This window comes from Monomorium pharaonis, chromosome 8, assembly GCF_013373865.1.
Source record: "Monomorium pharaonis isolate MP-MQ-018 chromosome 8, ASM1337386v2, whole genome shotgun sequence".
In the NCBI taxonomy this organism is placed as follows: Eukaryota; Metazoa; Arthropoda; class Insecta; order Hymenoptera; family Formicidae; genus Monomorium; species Monomorium pharaonis.
The window spans coordinates 22,201,566-22,220,312 of record NC_050474.1 but is presented as its reverse complement, the minus strand read 5'-3'; the positions used below and the strand labels follow the sequence as shown (position 1 = coordinate 22,220,312).

The 18,747-nt window shown below is 34.5% G+C and overlaps 2 protein-coding genes and 1 pseudogene across 2 annotated transcripts; 1 reads left to right on the top strand and 2 right to left on the bottom strand.

The window, feature by feature from the left end:
- Positions 1–723: 723 nt before the first annotated feature.
- LOC105839647 (RING-box protein 1A) lies at positions 724–2,187 on the top strand. Its single transcript, XM_012686105.3, has 5 exons — positions 724–875; positions 1,070–1,097; positions 1,205–1,326; positions 1,424–1,509; positions 1,843–2,187. Exons 1-5 carry the CDS (start codon positions 783–785, stop codon positions 1,853–1,855), a joined length of 342 nt encoding a protein of 113 aa, XP_012541559.1. The 5' UTR covers positions 724–782; the 3' UTR covers positions 1,856–2,187.
- A 3,763-nt stretch (positions 2,188–5,950) lies between these two features.
- On the bottom strand, positions 5,951–9,142 carry LOC114254269 (annotated as a pseudogene).
- A 918-nt stretch (positions 9,143–10,060) lies between these two features.
- Positions 10,061–13,427, bottom strand: LOC105839653 (major royal jelly protein 1). The gene is made up of 7 exons (XM_028189979.2): positions 12,811–13,427; positions 12,452–12,618; positions 12,073–12,288; positions 11,598–11,772; positions 10,910–11,142; positions 10,578–10,782; positions 10,061–10,487 (listed from the first exon to the last, which is right to left on the bottom strand). Exons 1-6 carry the CDS (start codon positions 12,998–13,000, stop codon positions 10,579–10,581), a joined length of 1,185 nt encoding a protein of 394 aa, XP_028045780.1. The 5' UTR covers positions 13,001–13,427; the 3' UTR covers positions 10,061–10,487; position 10,578.
- Between the last annotated feature and the right edge of the window lie 5,320 nt (positions 13,428–18,747).

Genomic DNA, 18,747 nt, shown 5'->3' with positions numbered 1-18,747 from the left:
GAGCCGCAACGGCTCTGCGATTTTCGTGCGACTTTCCCCGTCAGGAAGAAAGTGCCGCGTCGTGAATTCGCATCGGGACTATCGGGAGTGCCGGAGATGTCGGGCGATCGTCGCGTCGTGTGATCAATCACGCTTCTCACGTCCGAGCTCGACGAAATCTTTGACGACGAACTGGTGGGATTTGGCGCTAAAAGTTTTCCGGACAACGGTAAGTGACGCTGCACAAATTAACACTTTTATCGATGAATTACTTTGAAATACAGTGAAAAATGCAGTATCGACTCGTTTTCTGCGCTCCCCTCGCAGATATTTTTCCAAATAACATCAAATACTTGCGTAATAAGCGCAGATTCATGCACAGGTATGTGTGAAGCGCATGCGCGCGCGCGCGCAAGATTATTTTCGATTTTCTATGATATTGAACATTTGAATCATCTGAGAGATCTCAATAATGTCGCGAATTGTTCTTGAGCATAGCGGGTTTATTTATTTTAACAATATATTGTGCGCCTGTGTAAGGCGGAGGGATAGAGAGAAATCAAAATTCTCAGAATTAATATGGTTATGTAATTGTGTGGTGAGTTCATCGGCGCGCCGCTTTTCTTTTTTTCACAAGCTACTTGTGAAATATAAATTTTGCCGAGCGATTTTCTCGGTCGAATTGACACCTTCGGAAGGTTATTCTTACCGTTGTCGATAAAGAATCGCGTGTTTGGCAGCGCCGCTCAGGCTGACTTTGTCAAACTACTTCGGCTCTGTGACCAACGCTTCCAAATTAAAGAATGGCGACAACCATGGAGATTGACGACGAAGAGTGCGATCTGCCAACCTCCAGCAGCGGGAAAGGCGAGAAGAAGCGTTTCGAGGTGAAAAAGGTAAGTGTGGACACTCGTGTACGAGTCATGTATCCTCGATTGCGCTCTCGGACGCCGCGCGATGTGCAAATCCAATTCCTAACCTCGTTTACGCTTTGTCATTCCGCTTGCTCCTCATCTCCACGTTGTACGGTTTATTATTTATTATTTTTTAAATATATATTAAACTAAACGTGAACTAATGTTCATTTCAGTGGAACGCGGTGGCACTGTGGGCCTGGGGTAAGAATCATGTTTGAGTATTATAACTGTATGGCTCCTGACACATGTTGTAAGTAGTAAGTACAGCGAAACGCTCTCTAATGTAATTCCTTGCATACGTTTTTCAGATATTGTTGTGGACAATTGCGCTATTTGTCGTAATCACATTATGGACCTTTGCATCGAGTGCCAAGCGAACCAGGCATCTGCCACTAGCGAGGAATGCACAGTAGCCTGGGGTGTATGTAACGTAGGTTGACAGTATTTTTTGATATATTTATGATCTTTAACTTTTTATTTAAATTTTATTTAAATTTTAAACTGAAATTATTCCTTTTTGTTCTCAGCACGCCTTTCATTTTCATTGTATCTCACGTTGGCTGAAAACGCGACAGGTCTGTCCACTTGACAATCGTGAATGGGAGTTCCAAAAGTAAGTAAATTTTTGCTTATTAAAATATAATTTAATTTAGCTTTTTAAAAGGTAAAATGATACTTGGTTTACAACATTTCTCAACTGTACACATTTGTACCATATTCTTAATGGCTATTGACAATATATAACAATTTATAAATTTATTCTACTTGTATTTTTGTCTTATAATTGCTCTTTTTGTTGTATTTTTTATTCTTATACTAATTCAAATACCAAAAATCAAAATTAAATTTAAATAAGATGTATGAATGTATTTTAAATAAATCTACAGCTAATTTTGTAGTTTTTAATGTAATTATATATGTATATATAACCATTTTCTGTTTACAGATATGGCCATTAACTGGATGTATTCAACTGTACACGTCAGTTTTCTATTTGTTCATCTATTCAAAGTATTTAAACTGAAAGATTTTTTCCTGTACAAATGTATTCATTATACTAAAAAAGAACAAGAACTTAAGTGAACGCAGGAAAGTGGCGTAAGATGTATAGTCAAATTTTTTGTATGTTAAAATTGTCAAAATTTCATTCACTAATAGAATGTGAAGCTAATTCAAATCACACTTTATTAAATTATGTTAAGTATGTAATTCATACACACACACACATACACACACACATATTCACACATAGATTCTAAGCTTTATAGAATAAATGAAGATTATAACATAATTTATCTACATTATTCCTATCCATTTTTTAAAAATTTTGAAAACATTAAATTGGTTTTTGAAGCGAATAATTTTTTATTCTTATTAAGATATATTTTCAACTATTATAGCTTAATGTTTTAGTACTGTATTAATTATTCTTTTTTATAATAGATCCTTTAACCATAACTTTGATTGATTCAATTATCGAATCTTTTGCCTAGCAAAGTTTTGTTCTATGTTCTATTTTACCGCAAGGATGAATACGAAGAGAGTGTGAAAGAGAGATAAAAATAATATTCTCTTTATCTGTGAATTGTATTCTGCTCTTACCACACACACTTCTTTTCATCCAATAGCTTAAATTCTAATGTGAATCGTCTTGAAAAGAATTTTTTTTTCACGTAAATCTATATTTTACGATGTTGAATTAATCTTTATACTTTTTATTAATCACGGCTTTGTTTAAACGAGATATCATATAGTGCTTGTAATGCAATTTTGCCTTAAGATGTATTAATAGCAATGACATTTTATTTAGCATAGCTCGGCGTAGTAAATCTTCATTACGTTCAAGGCGATTCCACAAATCCGCACCTATGCGGATACGTAACTCCTTAACGAGATATAACGGGCACCCATCATCGTTCGTGACGTCATGTCGTAAGGCCGATCGATCGTACCAAGATCATCTCTCGAATCCCTTTTCCAGTTCTAGGGCATTCAACAGCAGACTGGCACAGTGCAGGCAATACTTATCAGGCGGGCGGAACCGGGGGTAGTTCGACGAGCTGGCTTCTAATCTCGGCATACAGCGAAAATTACATCTCGCAAAGATGACTAGGGACGGGAGAACCAGTCGACATCCGCCTAGAGAGCAACGGTAAGCCTCTTCTATCTCCATTCTCTGCCGTCTGGCTCTAGATCCCGTCGCCTTATTCGAGGATTCGTGCGTGGGATAAAAACAAAAAAATGAGAGAGAGAGAGAAGGAGCAGCCAGTCAGCACCTGTTCTAAGAAAGCTTATGAATAGTCGGAAGGGAACCGGGAATGGGATCATCCTCAGTCCGCACCCCCTCGAGAAAGGCGTGCACATAACGGGGAAGAACCGTGGGTGGTCCGGTCAATGTGTTGATCGGATCATTAAACGGATTATATTACTTTATGTCAGAGTTCAAATTAATTCGCATTTGTAATTTTATTAAAAATGCATCTCTCTGGAAATGGGCTTTTTGAGAAATGTAGTAATATTTTTGTGAGCATATCGTGAAATTATACGTTATAATTGATCTCGCACGAATTTTTTGAATGTCAGATTCTAAGTAACACATACATGTTTCAAAAACTTTACTATAAGCATTTGTCTGAAACAAATTCACAAGTTTTAGAAATGTTTTTTAGTTAAAATGTTTACTTGAAAAACGTTAGATGAAACATTTCTTTTCTGGCAAAAGTACATTTTTAAAACATCGTTATATAGAAACGTTTTCATCAAATTATATATTATTTATAATAGAAAAAAATCTTTCTAACTTGTATAGAAACTTAAAAACTACCTTTCATAAATTATGGTTTCAGAAAACTTTCTGATGTATGTCACGTTTCTTATTATCCTTTATATAAAATTATATTACGTTTATAAAACGTATGTGAAACCAACATGTGTTATCTGAGATACAATAGAAGGATGTATAACCAAGAAAAAATTAAATAGAAAATTAAATTTTAAAAAGTGCAAAATATGTGTGTGTGTACGCGCGCGCAAGATTGCTGGCATATTCCGATTCAAAAGATTTTAATCCATAAATCTTCTCGTCGTTATTGTATTTTCTAAGATATTACTATAAATGAAATAATTGTCGACTTTATACATCTTCATTAAGCAATGCGAGACGAAATAACGTTCGACCAGAGTATCTAGTTATATGAATAAAGTTTTCTTAGCTTGTAATAAAAATCGGTCTTCACATTGGCGCGGCGGCATTAAAACTCACTTCTTTGTGTTTAGGATTATTTAATTATTACTTTTTAATTTCAAACTTATTATTAATTTTTAATCCTAAACGTAAATTACTAACATACCTCGTTTGCAACAAGTAAGCCGGAGTAATGTCTGTTCTTATCAATTTAATTTCTCGTTGCTATGCTTGAAATTCGCGAGTGTAAAAATATCTAAGCGTGGCCAGGTTGACACATCGAGAGTAGCGTCACGACGAGAGCGTTGATTTTTCGGCATCGTGGTTCTCGCTTGTCATAGCTCGTAGCGGCAGGTGCGTACATTCGCTCGTAATATTTACCTGGGCGCACGAGAGATGGGATATAAATACAATTTTCATCCTCGACGACGACAGCGAGGAACGACGATAGAGACGAGGAGGGCGGGAGGAAGGCAGGCAGGAGAGGAGGAGAGGTTGATAGGGTGAGTAGGTTGCTGGCGCGGGGTGATGCGGGGTGGTAGCAAGGGCCTCATTTCCGGCGGAAACAGAGGTTCTCTCATCCCCCCCCTCCCCCCTTGATAAAGGCCACCCCGCTCTTCTCGCCCTTCTTGCTACAAGTCCGATGACGACGGAGGCGGCAAAGGCCAATCGAATTAAATACATTCCCGCGGTGGATCCAATCCGACGACGGTGCCTCCGCGGTTTTTGTCTCGCGGTTCGTCCGCCCTGATGCCGGCCGTTCCCGCTTCCCCTTAAATCTTAGTGTAAATCTACTTTCCAGAGGTAAATTTACTCTGGAAAGCCGGTTAAGGCTGTTAAGCTGTCGTCACTGTGCTACACCTGAAACTCGAGTCGCCGAAATCCTTTGAGTTTCGCCGTGCCGCCGTAACTACGTTCTTTGATACCTTTACGTTGAAATAGTCGTGTTCTCTTTTGATTTCACATATTTACAGTTGAGATAGGAGACAGTATGGGGTGACCTATATATCACCAGATTTTTTTCATCTCGAGATTAAAAGCATTTCTCCGTGCGTTATACATTTACTGTTAATTAAAAACGTATAATATTGTATACACAATTTTACAAAAATTGTAAAACATTTTTCTTCCTTAATCGTTTGTCCCAATTTTAAGTAATTTTGAGTAGAATTTTAAAAATTGGTTTGATAATTCGCCTTTTATCATGGCAGCGTGATAAATGGACCAGATCAAAATTTACAAAATTATTTGTAACGTCTATATGGTTTCACTTAATAAACAAAACTGACGGTTTTACAGTAATCTCTGTTATATGAGTCTCCGCTATATTCGAGTGACCGCGATTATCGTGGAAACCAGGAATTTTTCAATGTTCCACGTTGTATTATTTAAAAAAGCGGCGTCTTCGAAGGCTATGCGAAGCCATCCATTATCCGCAGTCCCGATAAATCCCGTCGAGGTGTTTTCGGGCCCCCTTGTGTTTGGCGGATATATCAAGGCTTCCTTCGCCTCGTCGTCGCTTTGCGCCAGGCCGCGATCGCCGTCGTTCTTTTCTACTTGTTCTTCCTTTCGCACCGCAGACTTTCGAATCAGCCGAGATTGTCGATGCAACTCAGGGATGAGTGCGCCGATAAATCGAGAGATTTCTCTCTCAACCGCACGTTACTTTTGACGACTGTTGCGGTTTGAAGAATCTTACAAGCAGTTAGATGAAATAATTAGATAATGAAAAGACGAAAGAAAGAGATGTATAAATAAATACATAAACACAGATTTTCGTATTATGGATAGAAGTATTTCTAAAAATAATGTGGTTCGTTGAATAAAAAGAATTATAAATAATGAAATAATAATAATTGATGCATTAATTAATGATTGTTACTATTTTTTTCTTTTTATATTTTGCTATGGTAAGGTGAAATTTTTCTTTTTGGTAAAAGAATAGCTAAATTCGCAGCTAAAGTCCCTTGTTTTTATTACAAACTACTTACTTTCAAGAATATTGGAAAGAACTAACTTGAAATTAAACATTATTGAACTTTACATATATAAAATATGTATATATATATAAATTGTGAAATTAAAAATTTTCGCAATAACACTATTTTTCCTCCGAGAGAAAGAGTCGGAGGGCAACTCGTTGCGGATTAATTTTCGCAAATATAGCGGTGAGGCTGATTTGATTTAAATCTGTCCGCAAGCACTAAATTGGTTCCTGCGGGAGACAGCGTCGTTGCTTTATCCTTACGACTCCTACCGGAACCGAGATACCCCGCGTTTTTTCTCGGTATCGAGAGATCTTCACACCGATGCTGTGCCGGTGATGGTGGCGACTGCCGAGAACGCGGGTAGTTGTAACAGCGGTAAATCCTCGTTAGATGCGCGAGAAAAACAAAGGGCGTCGACTGACTCGATGATATTCTTTCCCTCTCGTAGAGTTTCTTACCGTGCGAAAGGATTGTCTTTGCCTCTTTGTCTTCTCTCTTTTACCTTTTCATGGCGAATGTCCGGTTGCTATCATCAGAATTTCCTTTCAATATATTTCGAATTAATATGTTGCGAGTATATTGCCACATCGTTAACAGAAAAAATCAAAATTATGAAATTTATTTTGCTTATACCATATTAATTATATATATTAATATTTATATATTAAGTCATGCTAAGTACTGATTTTTAACTTATACATAACAAATAAATACATAACTTATAATCTTATCTTAACGCACGAAAATAATTGTCATGTTACGTTAAAATTTTCTTTGTGCACTAGCATAAAATTACTGTTACATACAGATTAAATATAAAAACAATACTTAAGAAAGTCTTATATTAATAGATATTGATAAATTGATTAATTTTGTAAATTTTATTTTACTTTACTTTTATTTATATACATTATATACATATACATATATATATAATTGTTTTAAGTAGTTTTATTTCTCAATAAAAATTTACATAATTAATTACTTTAACTAAAAATAATTATTAAATCTAATATTTATTTAAGAAATCAAATTTATTTTAGAAATATTGATCAAAAACTATTGAAATTAATTTATTATAATTACTTTTTTAATTTTTTACATTTCGGAAGAAATAAAATTGTGATTCTCATAAATCGAGCAAACGAGATTAAATTGCCGCATCTTTTTGCGGCAATTTAATCTCATTTCCTTCACTTATTAAAATCGCAATTATTGATTTATTAAAATCACGCAATTTTATTCCTTCTGGATCTCTCTTCTGGAATATAAAAATTAAATAAATAAGTAAATATATATGTAACTCTATAAAATTTTATATATTATATGTATGTGTGTATAATATATACAGTCATACATCTACTGCTTTGAAAAGGATGATTGGGATATTCAAAATATTTATCTGGAATATATATAATCGTTTGTCCGATTTATTGTGCGTACAAAGACATATACATATGAAAGCTCATAAAATAGAGCTTATTATCAATGCATCATTGGCCGATTTGATCATTTATTGGTATATTTTGGTGTATCATTATGCAACAGAATATTAATTACAAAGTGCACAAGTTGTTTAAAATTTATAGAAAATTTAAACTTACAAAAATAAGTAATATAAAATATTAATTATCTAGAGTGCATTTGATAAAATAGATAGATCTAAATAGAAATTATTTTAGTAAAGGTGTGTATATGCATGTATTTTATGTGATACCCTTTCGGCGAACTTTGATCTAACTTTTTAATTCGAAAATTTATTGTCCTTTTGATATTTACATGTTAGAATTTTTTAATTAATTAATCTGCAACGTTATTAAAGTATTGTACGGTAATAGTTACCGGAAACTCGGTACACGGTATTCTTGACGCGTACGAGTCTCCGGGAGAGCACTCCATAGGCTAAGTAAATCAGAGGCCTTTGGCCAAGAGCGAGGCCACCCTTTAACCTCCGTACTAGTCCCACTGTCGTCCTTTGCGTGATGATAGAAGTGGGGATGGCAAGGGACAACAAAGGGTCGGCTAAGAGCTCTTCAGCGACCACTCGCGCACCTTCCAACCTAGGAAGCATCACGTACTCTTCGGCTCAACTAGTCTTGCTTGCTTGCTTGCTTGCTTGCTTGCTTGCTTGCTGCTTGCTTGCCCCATGACGTGATTGCCACCGAAATGTGTTTACCGTAAACCGTATCAAACTGTCGAGAGCCGGCCCGCTTCAGCGTTGTAGCTGTCTGTCTTTTTCGAGTACGTCGATAAAAGTACGTATCTCCATCAATTTCGCGAGCCGCCGTTTATGGCCATCGTGTAATCTTTTATTTTTCCATTCTCGCTAAATTTAATCCCGAAGTAGACACGTGTAGAATCTATCTTATTCAACGAGATTTGTATTCTTTATTATCAATATATAATATATGCCAAATTATATGATTCAATGACAGTAAAAGTAATCGTAGATGGAATTAATTCAGCTTTAATGTTACTGAAATATTTTTTGATATACAAATAAAAAATATAGTAATTATACAAGTTTCAATTATCAGTGTAAATCGATTTTTTCATGTTTATTAGTACAAGAAATTTCGCATCTTTATATCGGAACAGCGTCCATAGAAAATTTTATCGCGGTGAATAATCCGTGGTGCCAATCAATACTTTTCACACTACATCGACGAATAAAAGTTTGCATTACTTACGCGTCGTAATAATTTCGATGACGATGGTCGAGCGACTTCGATTCAAACACATCCGTCCGGGACCAATCGGCCCGTTGACAAACGCGGCGGCCACGATAAATATTACATTCGGCTTCGATAAATATCGGGTATGGTTAATTAATCTACGCTTGCCGGAATTAAAAGCTTATTGATTATCGGAATGTAATTGCCGCCTCGATGGTGCTCATCCGCCCATTATTCTCCACCTACGTAACAATCAGCCGTCCTTGACTTGCACATAGGATAGCATAGTGAACACTTGCAAGCTGGCCATTCAAAGTGGTCGTTATCACGCGATCGAACTCAAATTAGCTGGATAATAACAGATGGATAATAATTAAACGCGTGCATCGTCTGCATCCTGTACTCAATCGTTGCGACATAAGATTGCTTCGTTGCAATCGTTGTTTCAATTTTTATTGATAATTGAAGTGATCTTGGGTCATACTATGTTGTCTTCAAATTGAAGACATAAATTAAAATTCATTAAGTCATCATACTAAGTGATCTTGTTTCAAAAATATTCAAAAACAAAATGATATGTCAATTACTAGTGACTTACCTGTTTTTAACAAAATTTTACTATATATATATATATATATATATATATATATATATATATAAAAGTTATTCCTAATAATTAGTAATTAATATAATTATAGATGACAGCTTTTTACTTTGTATGTTGAATATAATCTATCTTGAATAATATTTATTTTCCGTTGTGTAGGTTTTTTATTTTTCATTTAATTGCAAAAATCTTCCGCTTGCAAGTTACTATTCACGAAGATTAAGATTCATTGATACGAATATACAATAGAGCAAATTTTACCAGCGCCGACTGAATCTTGTCGGTTCTTACTGTTCAAGATTGTGAAGTGTATTTGAACTAGAAGCTACCTAGAGTACGCGATATAATCGTCCTGAATAGGCTGGAAGCTATTTCCGCTCCAATTTGCAATCCAGTATACCAATGAACCAATGCCAAATACCGCATCCAATCTCAGATAAAAGCAAGCTGCTACGTCTAGATTGTTATTGTTTTGCTGTAAAATATACGCTAGGATAGTAAAACGCGTGATGATCGAAACGAAATATCGATTCCACGGAACGCTTGCAATTTTTATTTGCCGATATAGACACTTCAAGTTCAACATCAAATCGCTTAATAATACTAATGTGCTGGAGACAGTACCGTCGATTCGTAAAACGGATATCAATATGAATAAATCGTACGTAGACGGATAGATAGATATCTATTTTAAAAAACAAAGACGTCTATTATAAAAATATTAGATAAATTTTATTTAGATCTTATCAATTATATTACATATAATATTAACTCTCCGTCTGTACACTGACCCCAAAAGGGAACAAGCGAAATTTTTCACTTGTGTAATCACAAGACTGGTGATAGACGGAGCTTGGCTCCCCTTTAATAAATGATCAAAATAATTATTAAAATTTAAAATGTCACTCAAGACTAATTAGGAATTTTTTTCAGATTTTTTGCCCATGAATTTAACATTTAAAAAAAGGGACAGGACAAAAAGGGGTTAGTGTACAGCCCGCGTTAGTGAAAATAAGTGTACAGATGGATAGTTAAGTTTGCAGAATTTTAAGAAAATTTTTTTATATTCTCAAATTAAAATTATCTGAAGTACTTAAAATTTATTTAAGAGAATCCACAAATGCGCAGATTATTTTCCTGCAATTTTAAATTACACGTGCATATAAATTTTTTCTTTTATTATTGCAATATATGCTAATATATGTAATTAAAAAAATAAAGATATACTTTAGTATTTGCAGGAAGAAAAGCAATTTGTGTTCTTTTCTATTTCCGCAATAGGCATTGAGAGAAAACGGAAGTTTATCTCGTTTATATTTAATTTATTACTTATGTGTAGGTGATATCTGTTTGATAAAACCAATAATTCGCCATGTCTAATCTTCAGCCCACTTGGAAATTCCAAATGTTTTGGATCATATGCAACAAGTTCCTTAAAATCAATATTATTTATGACAATAAAATGTTGAGAAACGCCACTGATAACAATCGCTTATAAAATCCAAAATATTTTTTTAAATAAGATAATACGCAGAGAATTGTATATTCAGATATCTCACCATGTTTTTGAAATTAATTTCCTTAGCAGTGTCCATACACATAAGAGATGTTTTTGTAACATCGCTAAAAAATAGTGTACACTTGTTAGACGATAACATTGCTGTCGGACCTTGTATTGCAAACGATTGAGTGTCTTTATTAGCTTGATTAATATCCGTTTCTGAACATTCTATTAGCTTCGAAATGTCTACCTTATATATTTGGCATCCCGTCAATGTAGCATAGTATAAGTCTAAAACATTTATGATGAAAATGTTAATAATTGTAGAGATTAAAAGGATATCATTAATCATTTGTAAGAAAAGTTTTCTATGCTTTCATTTCATGCGTAATTGTTAGTACATGAAACATAATGTGCATATAAATAATGATAAAATCTAAAAAAAAAAAAACTGTAATATGATGCAAATAAGTCTACAGAGTCTAAAGTTAAAATTAAAATCTGTAACATCTGTTGTATGATGTAATAAGTTTACACGATAAACAATCTTCTCTTTTTGCACATGACTTAAATTTAAAAATATATATACTAACAGTTGCATTGCTGCAAAATGGCAACTACAGATAACGGTTTTGAAACTAAAAATAACGGTTTTGATTTAAAACCGCTTTTGTATGCGCAATTACAATCGAGATATTAACACATTTTTAACTAATTTTAATCAATTTGTAAAAAAAAAAACTTGCCTCTACCAATAATTGCCAAACCATAGATAGTGTCAGGCAAGAGATAACTCTGGTTTGCTATTATAAAATAAGGGTCAACCGCCTGTTTCATAAAATCAGATTCGATTCTACACATCTTTGAAGTAGGTCCATTATACATCACTAAACCAGCACCTTCCACGTCTGCCGTGAATATCTGCGTTACGATTAGATTAATATAATATAGTTCGATATATCATAGTTTTTTAAGTAGACATGCAACTACGATATATAATATATATCGTAATTACATGTCTACTTAAAAAATAGAATATAACATTAAATATTATTCGTACAAATGTGTACAAATGTGTATCATACATAATACGATTTAAAATAGTTTTCGAAATTCTCTCTCTCTCTCTCTCTCTCTCTCTCTCTCTCTCTCTTTCTCTTTCTCTCTCTCTCTCTCTCTCTCACTATTTTTCCTTAAATTTATTTAAAAGAATATACTAACAATTGCATCATTCTTTACATTTCTGCAATGTGGGACAAAAACGGCAACTGAGGATAACAATCCAGTGCCGGTTTTATTATGCGCAATTTCAATCGGTACAGTAACACGTTTAACCAATTTGTCAGTTGATAAATCGAAGATTAATATCTGAGGTGAGCATACTTGATCATCCCCAATTCTGCCGTCATCCACAACGAACATATGATTGCATACAATCTGAGATGATAAAAAATTCAACTGTTTTATGTTTTTTTATAATTACGCAAATCATTGTGAGCGCAATGTAAAAAGTAATACATTTATGTAACTTATGTAATATTGTCAGCTGAGAGCAATAATGTATAATTCATCACCTTGGACGAAAAATAATAATACTTACTTCTATATTATAAACGCCACCTGTAATACCTTTGCAATCATCCTTATACCAAGACCAATCGGGATACGGACGCAGAAGTTGACCACCCTCTCCCTGTTTATCAGTTATCGTCAATACACTAACTGGTATACCTTTGTCTCTCACTGCAGTAATAAATATTCTACCATCTATAAGAATTTTAAAACCGTAACTTGTGCTGTTATATTTGTCGTGAATATATTACAATTTTATTGCAATAATCGAAATTATAATCATGATAAAACTTAGAATAAAACAATGTTTAGTATAATAATAGTAAGCTTTGGTATTAAAAAATATCCGTATTTTTATAAGAAAATTTTTGAATAATATCAATTTACCAAGTGCCTTGTCTACGTCGTAGAAAAAAGCTGCACTAGCGTTGTATCTGCCGGAGTTTATCGCTTCCTGTTTCTGCTGTGGACTCTCCCACAGAAGATCAAGATATTTCCATTCATACTCGAGAAGTAATTTGCCGAAACTTATCATTGCCATCGATAGAATAGATATAATAAGCAAAAAATGTTTCATTTTTGCTTAAACGAAACACGTATAATAATATGTAGTCAGTTGTATATGCAATTAGAGTCGGGTAGTAATTAGTTTAAAAGTTAATAACTTTTTTACTTAATTTATTTTAAACAAGTTATTTTTTAATTTTAATAAGCTTTGTTTAAGATACAAAAGTTCTAATTTATTAACTTTTTTTTTAAGTTAAAAATGTATTTTAGGTTAAAGAAAAAAGATATAAAGGAAAAAAGAATATATATTTTTACGTAAAAAAGCAATATCTCTTTGTTGTTTTACAGAAACTAAATTTATCAATAAAATAACGAATTTATTCAATAATCTATATTATCATTTTTTTATTTGTGTTAATACTTAAGTCATTCTCTAACTTCAAAAAGTTATGAATTTTTAATGTAATTTAATATAAATTTTGCTTTTTAAAATTAACTTTTGACTTTTAACTCACAATCAGTTAATTTTTTGTTTATGTTGTTTTAATGTTTAAAATAAAAATTAATTTTATAAGGTATTAATTTTAAGTTAACTCAATAAAGAAATAAAACTAACTTACCTAACTCTTTGTGCAATAATATATGAATTGTGCTAGTAGATATGTGCGAAGGCAAGTGAATGAGACTAAACTTTTATTAGTATTTATATTGCATTCACAATAAAATGCATGAATTCAGATTCGATAGTTTCGTTTACATTGCTACTAACGCATAATTTTTGATAATCACATTTTTTGCACTGATACATATATTATACATTCATACGTACATACATTATTTAACGCACTTACATATGTATAGTTTCTAATTATTGATAATATATCTAGGGCAGATTATGGTCAGTATAAGTATCGGTAATTAATTGATATATTTATGATAAACAACATGCTTATACAGAAAACTTGCATTTATAAAACAAGTACTTATTGTCACTCATGTGGATAAATAAAATTATCATTGATAAAAAAAAGAAAATTTTTACTTATATTGCAAATTAATAAAAAAATTTTAAAATTTATACATTTCTATAGATATGCAGTCTTATCAAACTCTAATTAAATCGAAATATATTTTTGCGAGATATTCAAATATGGCGATGAAATGAGGTTGTAAATAAGAGAAATCGGTTATTGACCTAAAGTTAATGAGAATCGTAACTTTTTACAAACGTTTTATTCATAAATATTTAAGTGTTACTTATGCGAAGGCATATATAACATATAATACATTAATGTTTCCTCATAATATTAATATTTAGTAATATATACATAGCAAATACATTATATTATAATCAATATCAAATTTTTCTTTTTTTATTAAATTATTACACGGAATCATTTATATGCTTCTAAATTTAAAAAAATCACATGTTATTGTGATTTATGTCTCTCTTCGCAATCTAATCACTGTACTATATCCATTCTGATCAGCTCTTATTAATAAGATAAGCGAGATTAACTTTCTTACTATCATTAAATATTAATCTAATATTATTAATTATTAATATTTAAATTAATATTATTTAATATTATGAAATATTAATCTTAATATATAATTTGAATCTTGGCAAAGTAATTTGAATTATCATACCACATCGTACCATATCACAATGGAATATATTTTCTTGTTATGATTTAGTAATTTTAGAATGTTACAGTTGACGTTTAGTTCAGTACTTCACTTTCACTATTTAATTTGCAAACACACGAAAGGAATTAGCATAAGTCGACTTCACTTTATCTCTTCATTACGAATATAGGGAAGACACACAGAGACAATGAGACATACTGCATGACAATGAGATGCACGTACGGTCTATCAATGTCCTGAGTGATCTGATTCGAAGCAACTGGTATTCTGTGGTTAAGACTGGTCGTGACTGGTACAGCTATTCCGACTACGACAAGCAGTCTCACGCAAAGCACGTCCAATCCATGATTGACCAAGTGCTGCAATGTTTCCGCTTGTAGTCACGTATATCCGATCGCAGTCCTGCTTTGATCTTTCTTTAATCAAAATTTGGCAGCTAATTTGTAGTATTTATTTGGATATTGTGTGTGTGTGTGTGTGTATCTTTATTTAAATATACTATATATATATACATAATATATTTATTAGAGATTAAGTTGACCATCAGTTATTAATTTCTACAAAACTTTTATTATTTCAAGGAATCTCCATATTTGCGATAATTTTTTTCAGAAATTTATTAGAATAATTTCATAAAAGTAATAACATTACTCATTGTCCAATTTGTATCAATTGAAATATCTTTTCTAATGTTTTACCGATATTGGTTTATTTCCCTTACGTATGTATGTACATATCAATATTCAAGAGCGCCTTATATTTCATGGGGATGAAAATAGCAATCTTTCCTTGTTGTTATTTAACAAAGTATCTGGTTGCTTCATGTTACATGGTGTTCTCGCGTTCTCTTTTTCTGAATGAGTTATTCTGTTAAAACGCCTTTTTATTTCGCACGTCTCACGCTATTTCTGACTTACGTCACCTCGCATGATGAGGCACATTTGTTGCCAATCGCGCGAGTACCAATAAATGCGCATCGCGCGTCCACAAAGTTTCAGCCCGCCATCCCTCCGCGAGCGTCGCGCACAACAATCGTTTCCGTTTATTCGCCGACAATGCGCCAAACTTTCCAGTTGGACCGCGCGATGGCTGGCTGCTCCGGCGTCGCGCCAGGTAAGCTTGGCACGATGTATTTGCTCGGCTGTTCTCAGCCGGGAAACTTGGAAATTTATTCCCGGGGAAATTCGCGCGTTTGAATTTTTAGCAGGCTGACGCGTAGAACTTTCTTTCTTACGGTGGCAGCGAAACGCCGCCCACCTCGCTCGCTTAATCGTCTATAAGAAAGCGATTCTGCTGGAGTCAATCTCTCTGCCTTCTCCTCGCGTGAAACGAGGGTAAAAAGGCCGCTAGAGATCCGAGAATTCATTCGTATCGTTTTGTGCGTCGCTTTTCGCTCTCTTCTCCACACGAGAAGTGATTGATCGAGCTTTATCTTTCTTTTTCTCACTTTTTCTCGCCCCCCCCCCTCCTCCCCTGTTAACGTTTGTTTCGCGTTGAACACGTTCAAGTGGATCGAGAACAGTTTATTACCAATTTAACATGCGGCTAGAAAAGGAAATTAAATTTTTGATTTATAGAACAAGAACGCGCATTCCGATATCGATTATGACTGATTCTTATTAACGTGAGTAGCAATGTAGTAGACAACTTTTTTATATAATTGATTCGTTATAGAAAAACGTCTCACAGAGACTTTGTGTATAAAATATAATTAGGCGAACAGATGAAGCTTACATAACTTTGATGACGTTAAAGCACGACTTTCAAGCAACATCTTTGTCGCAGTAGCGACCGCATCTCTTCCTTTTACCTTCACCTCGTTGGATTGTAATTCGCGGAGCATTGATTCGACGTAGGTACATATGACGCCGACTGCAGTACACAACGGCCGTAACTTCGGGAACTTTTGTTTGAATTATGTTGAACGAATCGTGGAAACTGGTGACGCTATCGGTGCGTCAGTCGACAGAAACAGTCGTAATGTGCCACTCGAGTTCAGTTCTGTCGCCGGCAAGGCAAGGCGGTAATGGCGTTGCAAGCTGCAGGCAGCTACCAACTACCACTGACGATACGAATCGCACAAAAGCCTGTCGCGAGAACGTCCCTTTGTAAAAGAGGAAGAGAGTGAGAGAGAGATACAAAGAGAGATAAGTTTTCTTTTATCCACTTATGCTTGCTCCCCAGAAACATGCGCTCACTGCAACACTGAAAATTTTGGCCATCAGGAAATCAAACATGCGGTTTTGTCGCGACAAAAATCGTCTCAAGATTAGCACCACAATATGTATTAGAAATTAATAAGAAAAATGCCTATAATGATTATACAATGTCTCATGAGTTATAGATTATGCACAAACACAGAAAAATGTCAATTCTGCTAAGAAAAGTGATTACTCAATTCTTTTTCTCTGTAACCTTTTTTAGAAAGTAATGATTATTTTTAACAAAAAATGTTCTCTTCCTTTCTCTCTCTCTCTCTCTCTCTCTCTCTCTCTCTCTCTTTCTCTCTCTCTCTCTCTTTGATGATTTAAGACTGTTATCAACGCTACATTTTTTTATAAAAATAATTGTTATTGTTACTACTTAAAAGAAGAAAAACTAAAAATTGTGTAATCGCGCTTTTCTCTTAACTTGAGAATGACATTTTTCTACTTGTAGAAACGAGGAATATTTCATAGAAGGAATGTTTTAAGTTAGTATTTCTCTCTAATCTTGTTTTTTAGTTAGTTTGTAAAAAAAATAATTTGAGAATGCAAATCGCAGTCACTTTAATCACGCGGAAATCGTGGGCGTTTTAACGTTGAAAAAACGTGTTACACAGTACGTATATCGAAGTAAGCTATTACCGTCTGCGTTGGCGTTCTATCCTGACCTGCCTCGAGCTGAAATATTACAAAACGATGCAGCGATTGTTGAATATATAGAGACACCTCGGTCAAAATGCGGTTTCGTGCAGCGCGTTTAATTGCGACGAAATTTACGTCGATCAAATCGCCGACGCGGATAACGGCGAAAATTTATTGTCACGCTAAACGACGAGTCTCCCTCCCGTCGCATCGCCCGTATGATTCTGCTAATTATAATCGCGATATCCGTATTATTAATCGCCATTATCGATTGTATCATGCTGGACGCGCCACCGGTGACACGCAGGTTGACTTTGCCTGAAGCGTGACCGATTTGCGAGGCGTAACATAGTTGATCGTTATTGCTGTAATCCCGTTAAACACGGACAACAATAATATTAATAAAATCGCGCAGATGCGATGGCGGATATAAATATCGAGAAATACAATTGGAAATTAACAGGAATTAACTGATTCAATGAACTGAAATTGAACATAGAGTTGGCGTGGTCTATGTCTATTTCTATACTAAATTTGTAGCATTTATTATGACATATTTATTATTGACAATTTATTATACGGAAAGGATGATTTTGTCGAAATATTTAAAAATTTAGCTAGATACAGATTTTTGTTAATAATTTTGTTGGACAATATAATAATTACATTGGATGTTCAAGCGTGGTGAACAAGGCTTTTTGATATTCTAGTAATTGATTTAAGCATTCTATACAATTATTTTCAGACTTGTATTTATAGGAAATTTTTAAACATTTCTGTAAAATATTTCTTTCTGTACTATTTATTATTTATTATTAATTAATGATTAATTTGTCGCCGTATATTTTTTACATTACCGCCCGATTGCATCCAGGTCGAGAAAAGATCTCCGTGTTGGCGTCTACGGACCGCGACTGCAACAATCACCGTCGGCTACACGCTCTCTTTCGTCCTCCCCGTAGCGACCGGCGCGGCACCGTCGATGCCGGTAATGACGATAACGAATCGCAGTAATGGCGAGGCGGCCCGACGATTCGTTTTCGACATAACGGCGACGGCGCCGGCCTGGAGTACACGTAGTCGGTATGCTGCTAGGTAGAAACAGCCTCGGGACGGTTATCGGAGTCGATCATTCAATTTCGCGTTGCAAATTGTCCGCGCCGGAAACTCATATCCGGGCACTTCCGGTTCTGCCGGGTCCCGCCCCCGGGGAAGAAGCGACCGTCGGCGGCAATGGGCCCCAGGCATCCAGCGGGGCTGGTTAACGGCGGGGGTACACGGGGGATGAGGGCTCGGAAGGGAAGAAGAGACAGACGGGGGG

Coding starts and splice junctions, on each gene's coding strand:
- LOC105839647 (XM_012686105.3), top strand. CDS start 783: ATGGCGACAACCATGGAGATTGACGACGAAGAGTGCGATCTGCCAACC. Junction 1,098..1,204: donor GGTGGCACTGTGGGCCTGGG/GTAAGAATCATG, acceptor TACGTTTTTCAG/ATATTGTTGTGGACAATTGC. Junction 1,327..1,423: donor TAGCCTGGGGTGTATGTAAC/GTAGGTTGACAG, acceptor TTTTGTTCTCAG/CACGCCTTTCATTTTCATTG.
- LOC105839653 (XM_028189979.2), bottom strand. CDS start 13,000: ATGAAACATTTTTTGCTTATTATATCTATTCTATCGATGGCAATGATA. Junction 12,289..12,451: donor GTGGCGTTTATAATATAGAA/GTAAGTATTATT, acceptor TTATCATCTCAG/ATTGTATGCAATCATATGTT. Junction 10,783..10,909: donor AAATTAATTTCAAAAACATG/GTGAGATATCTG, acceptor ATTGATTTTAAG/GAACTTGTTGCATATGATCC.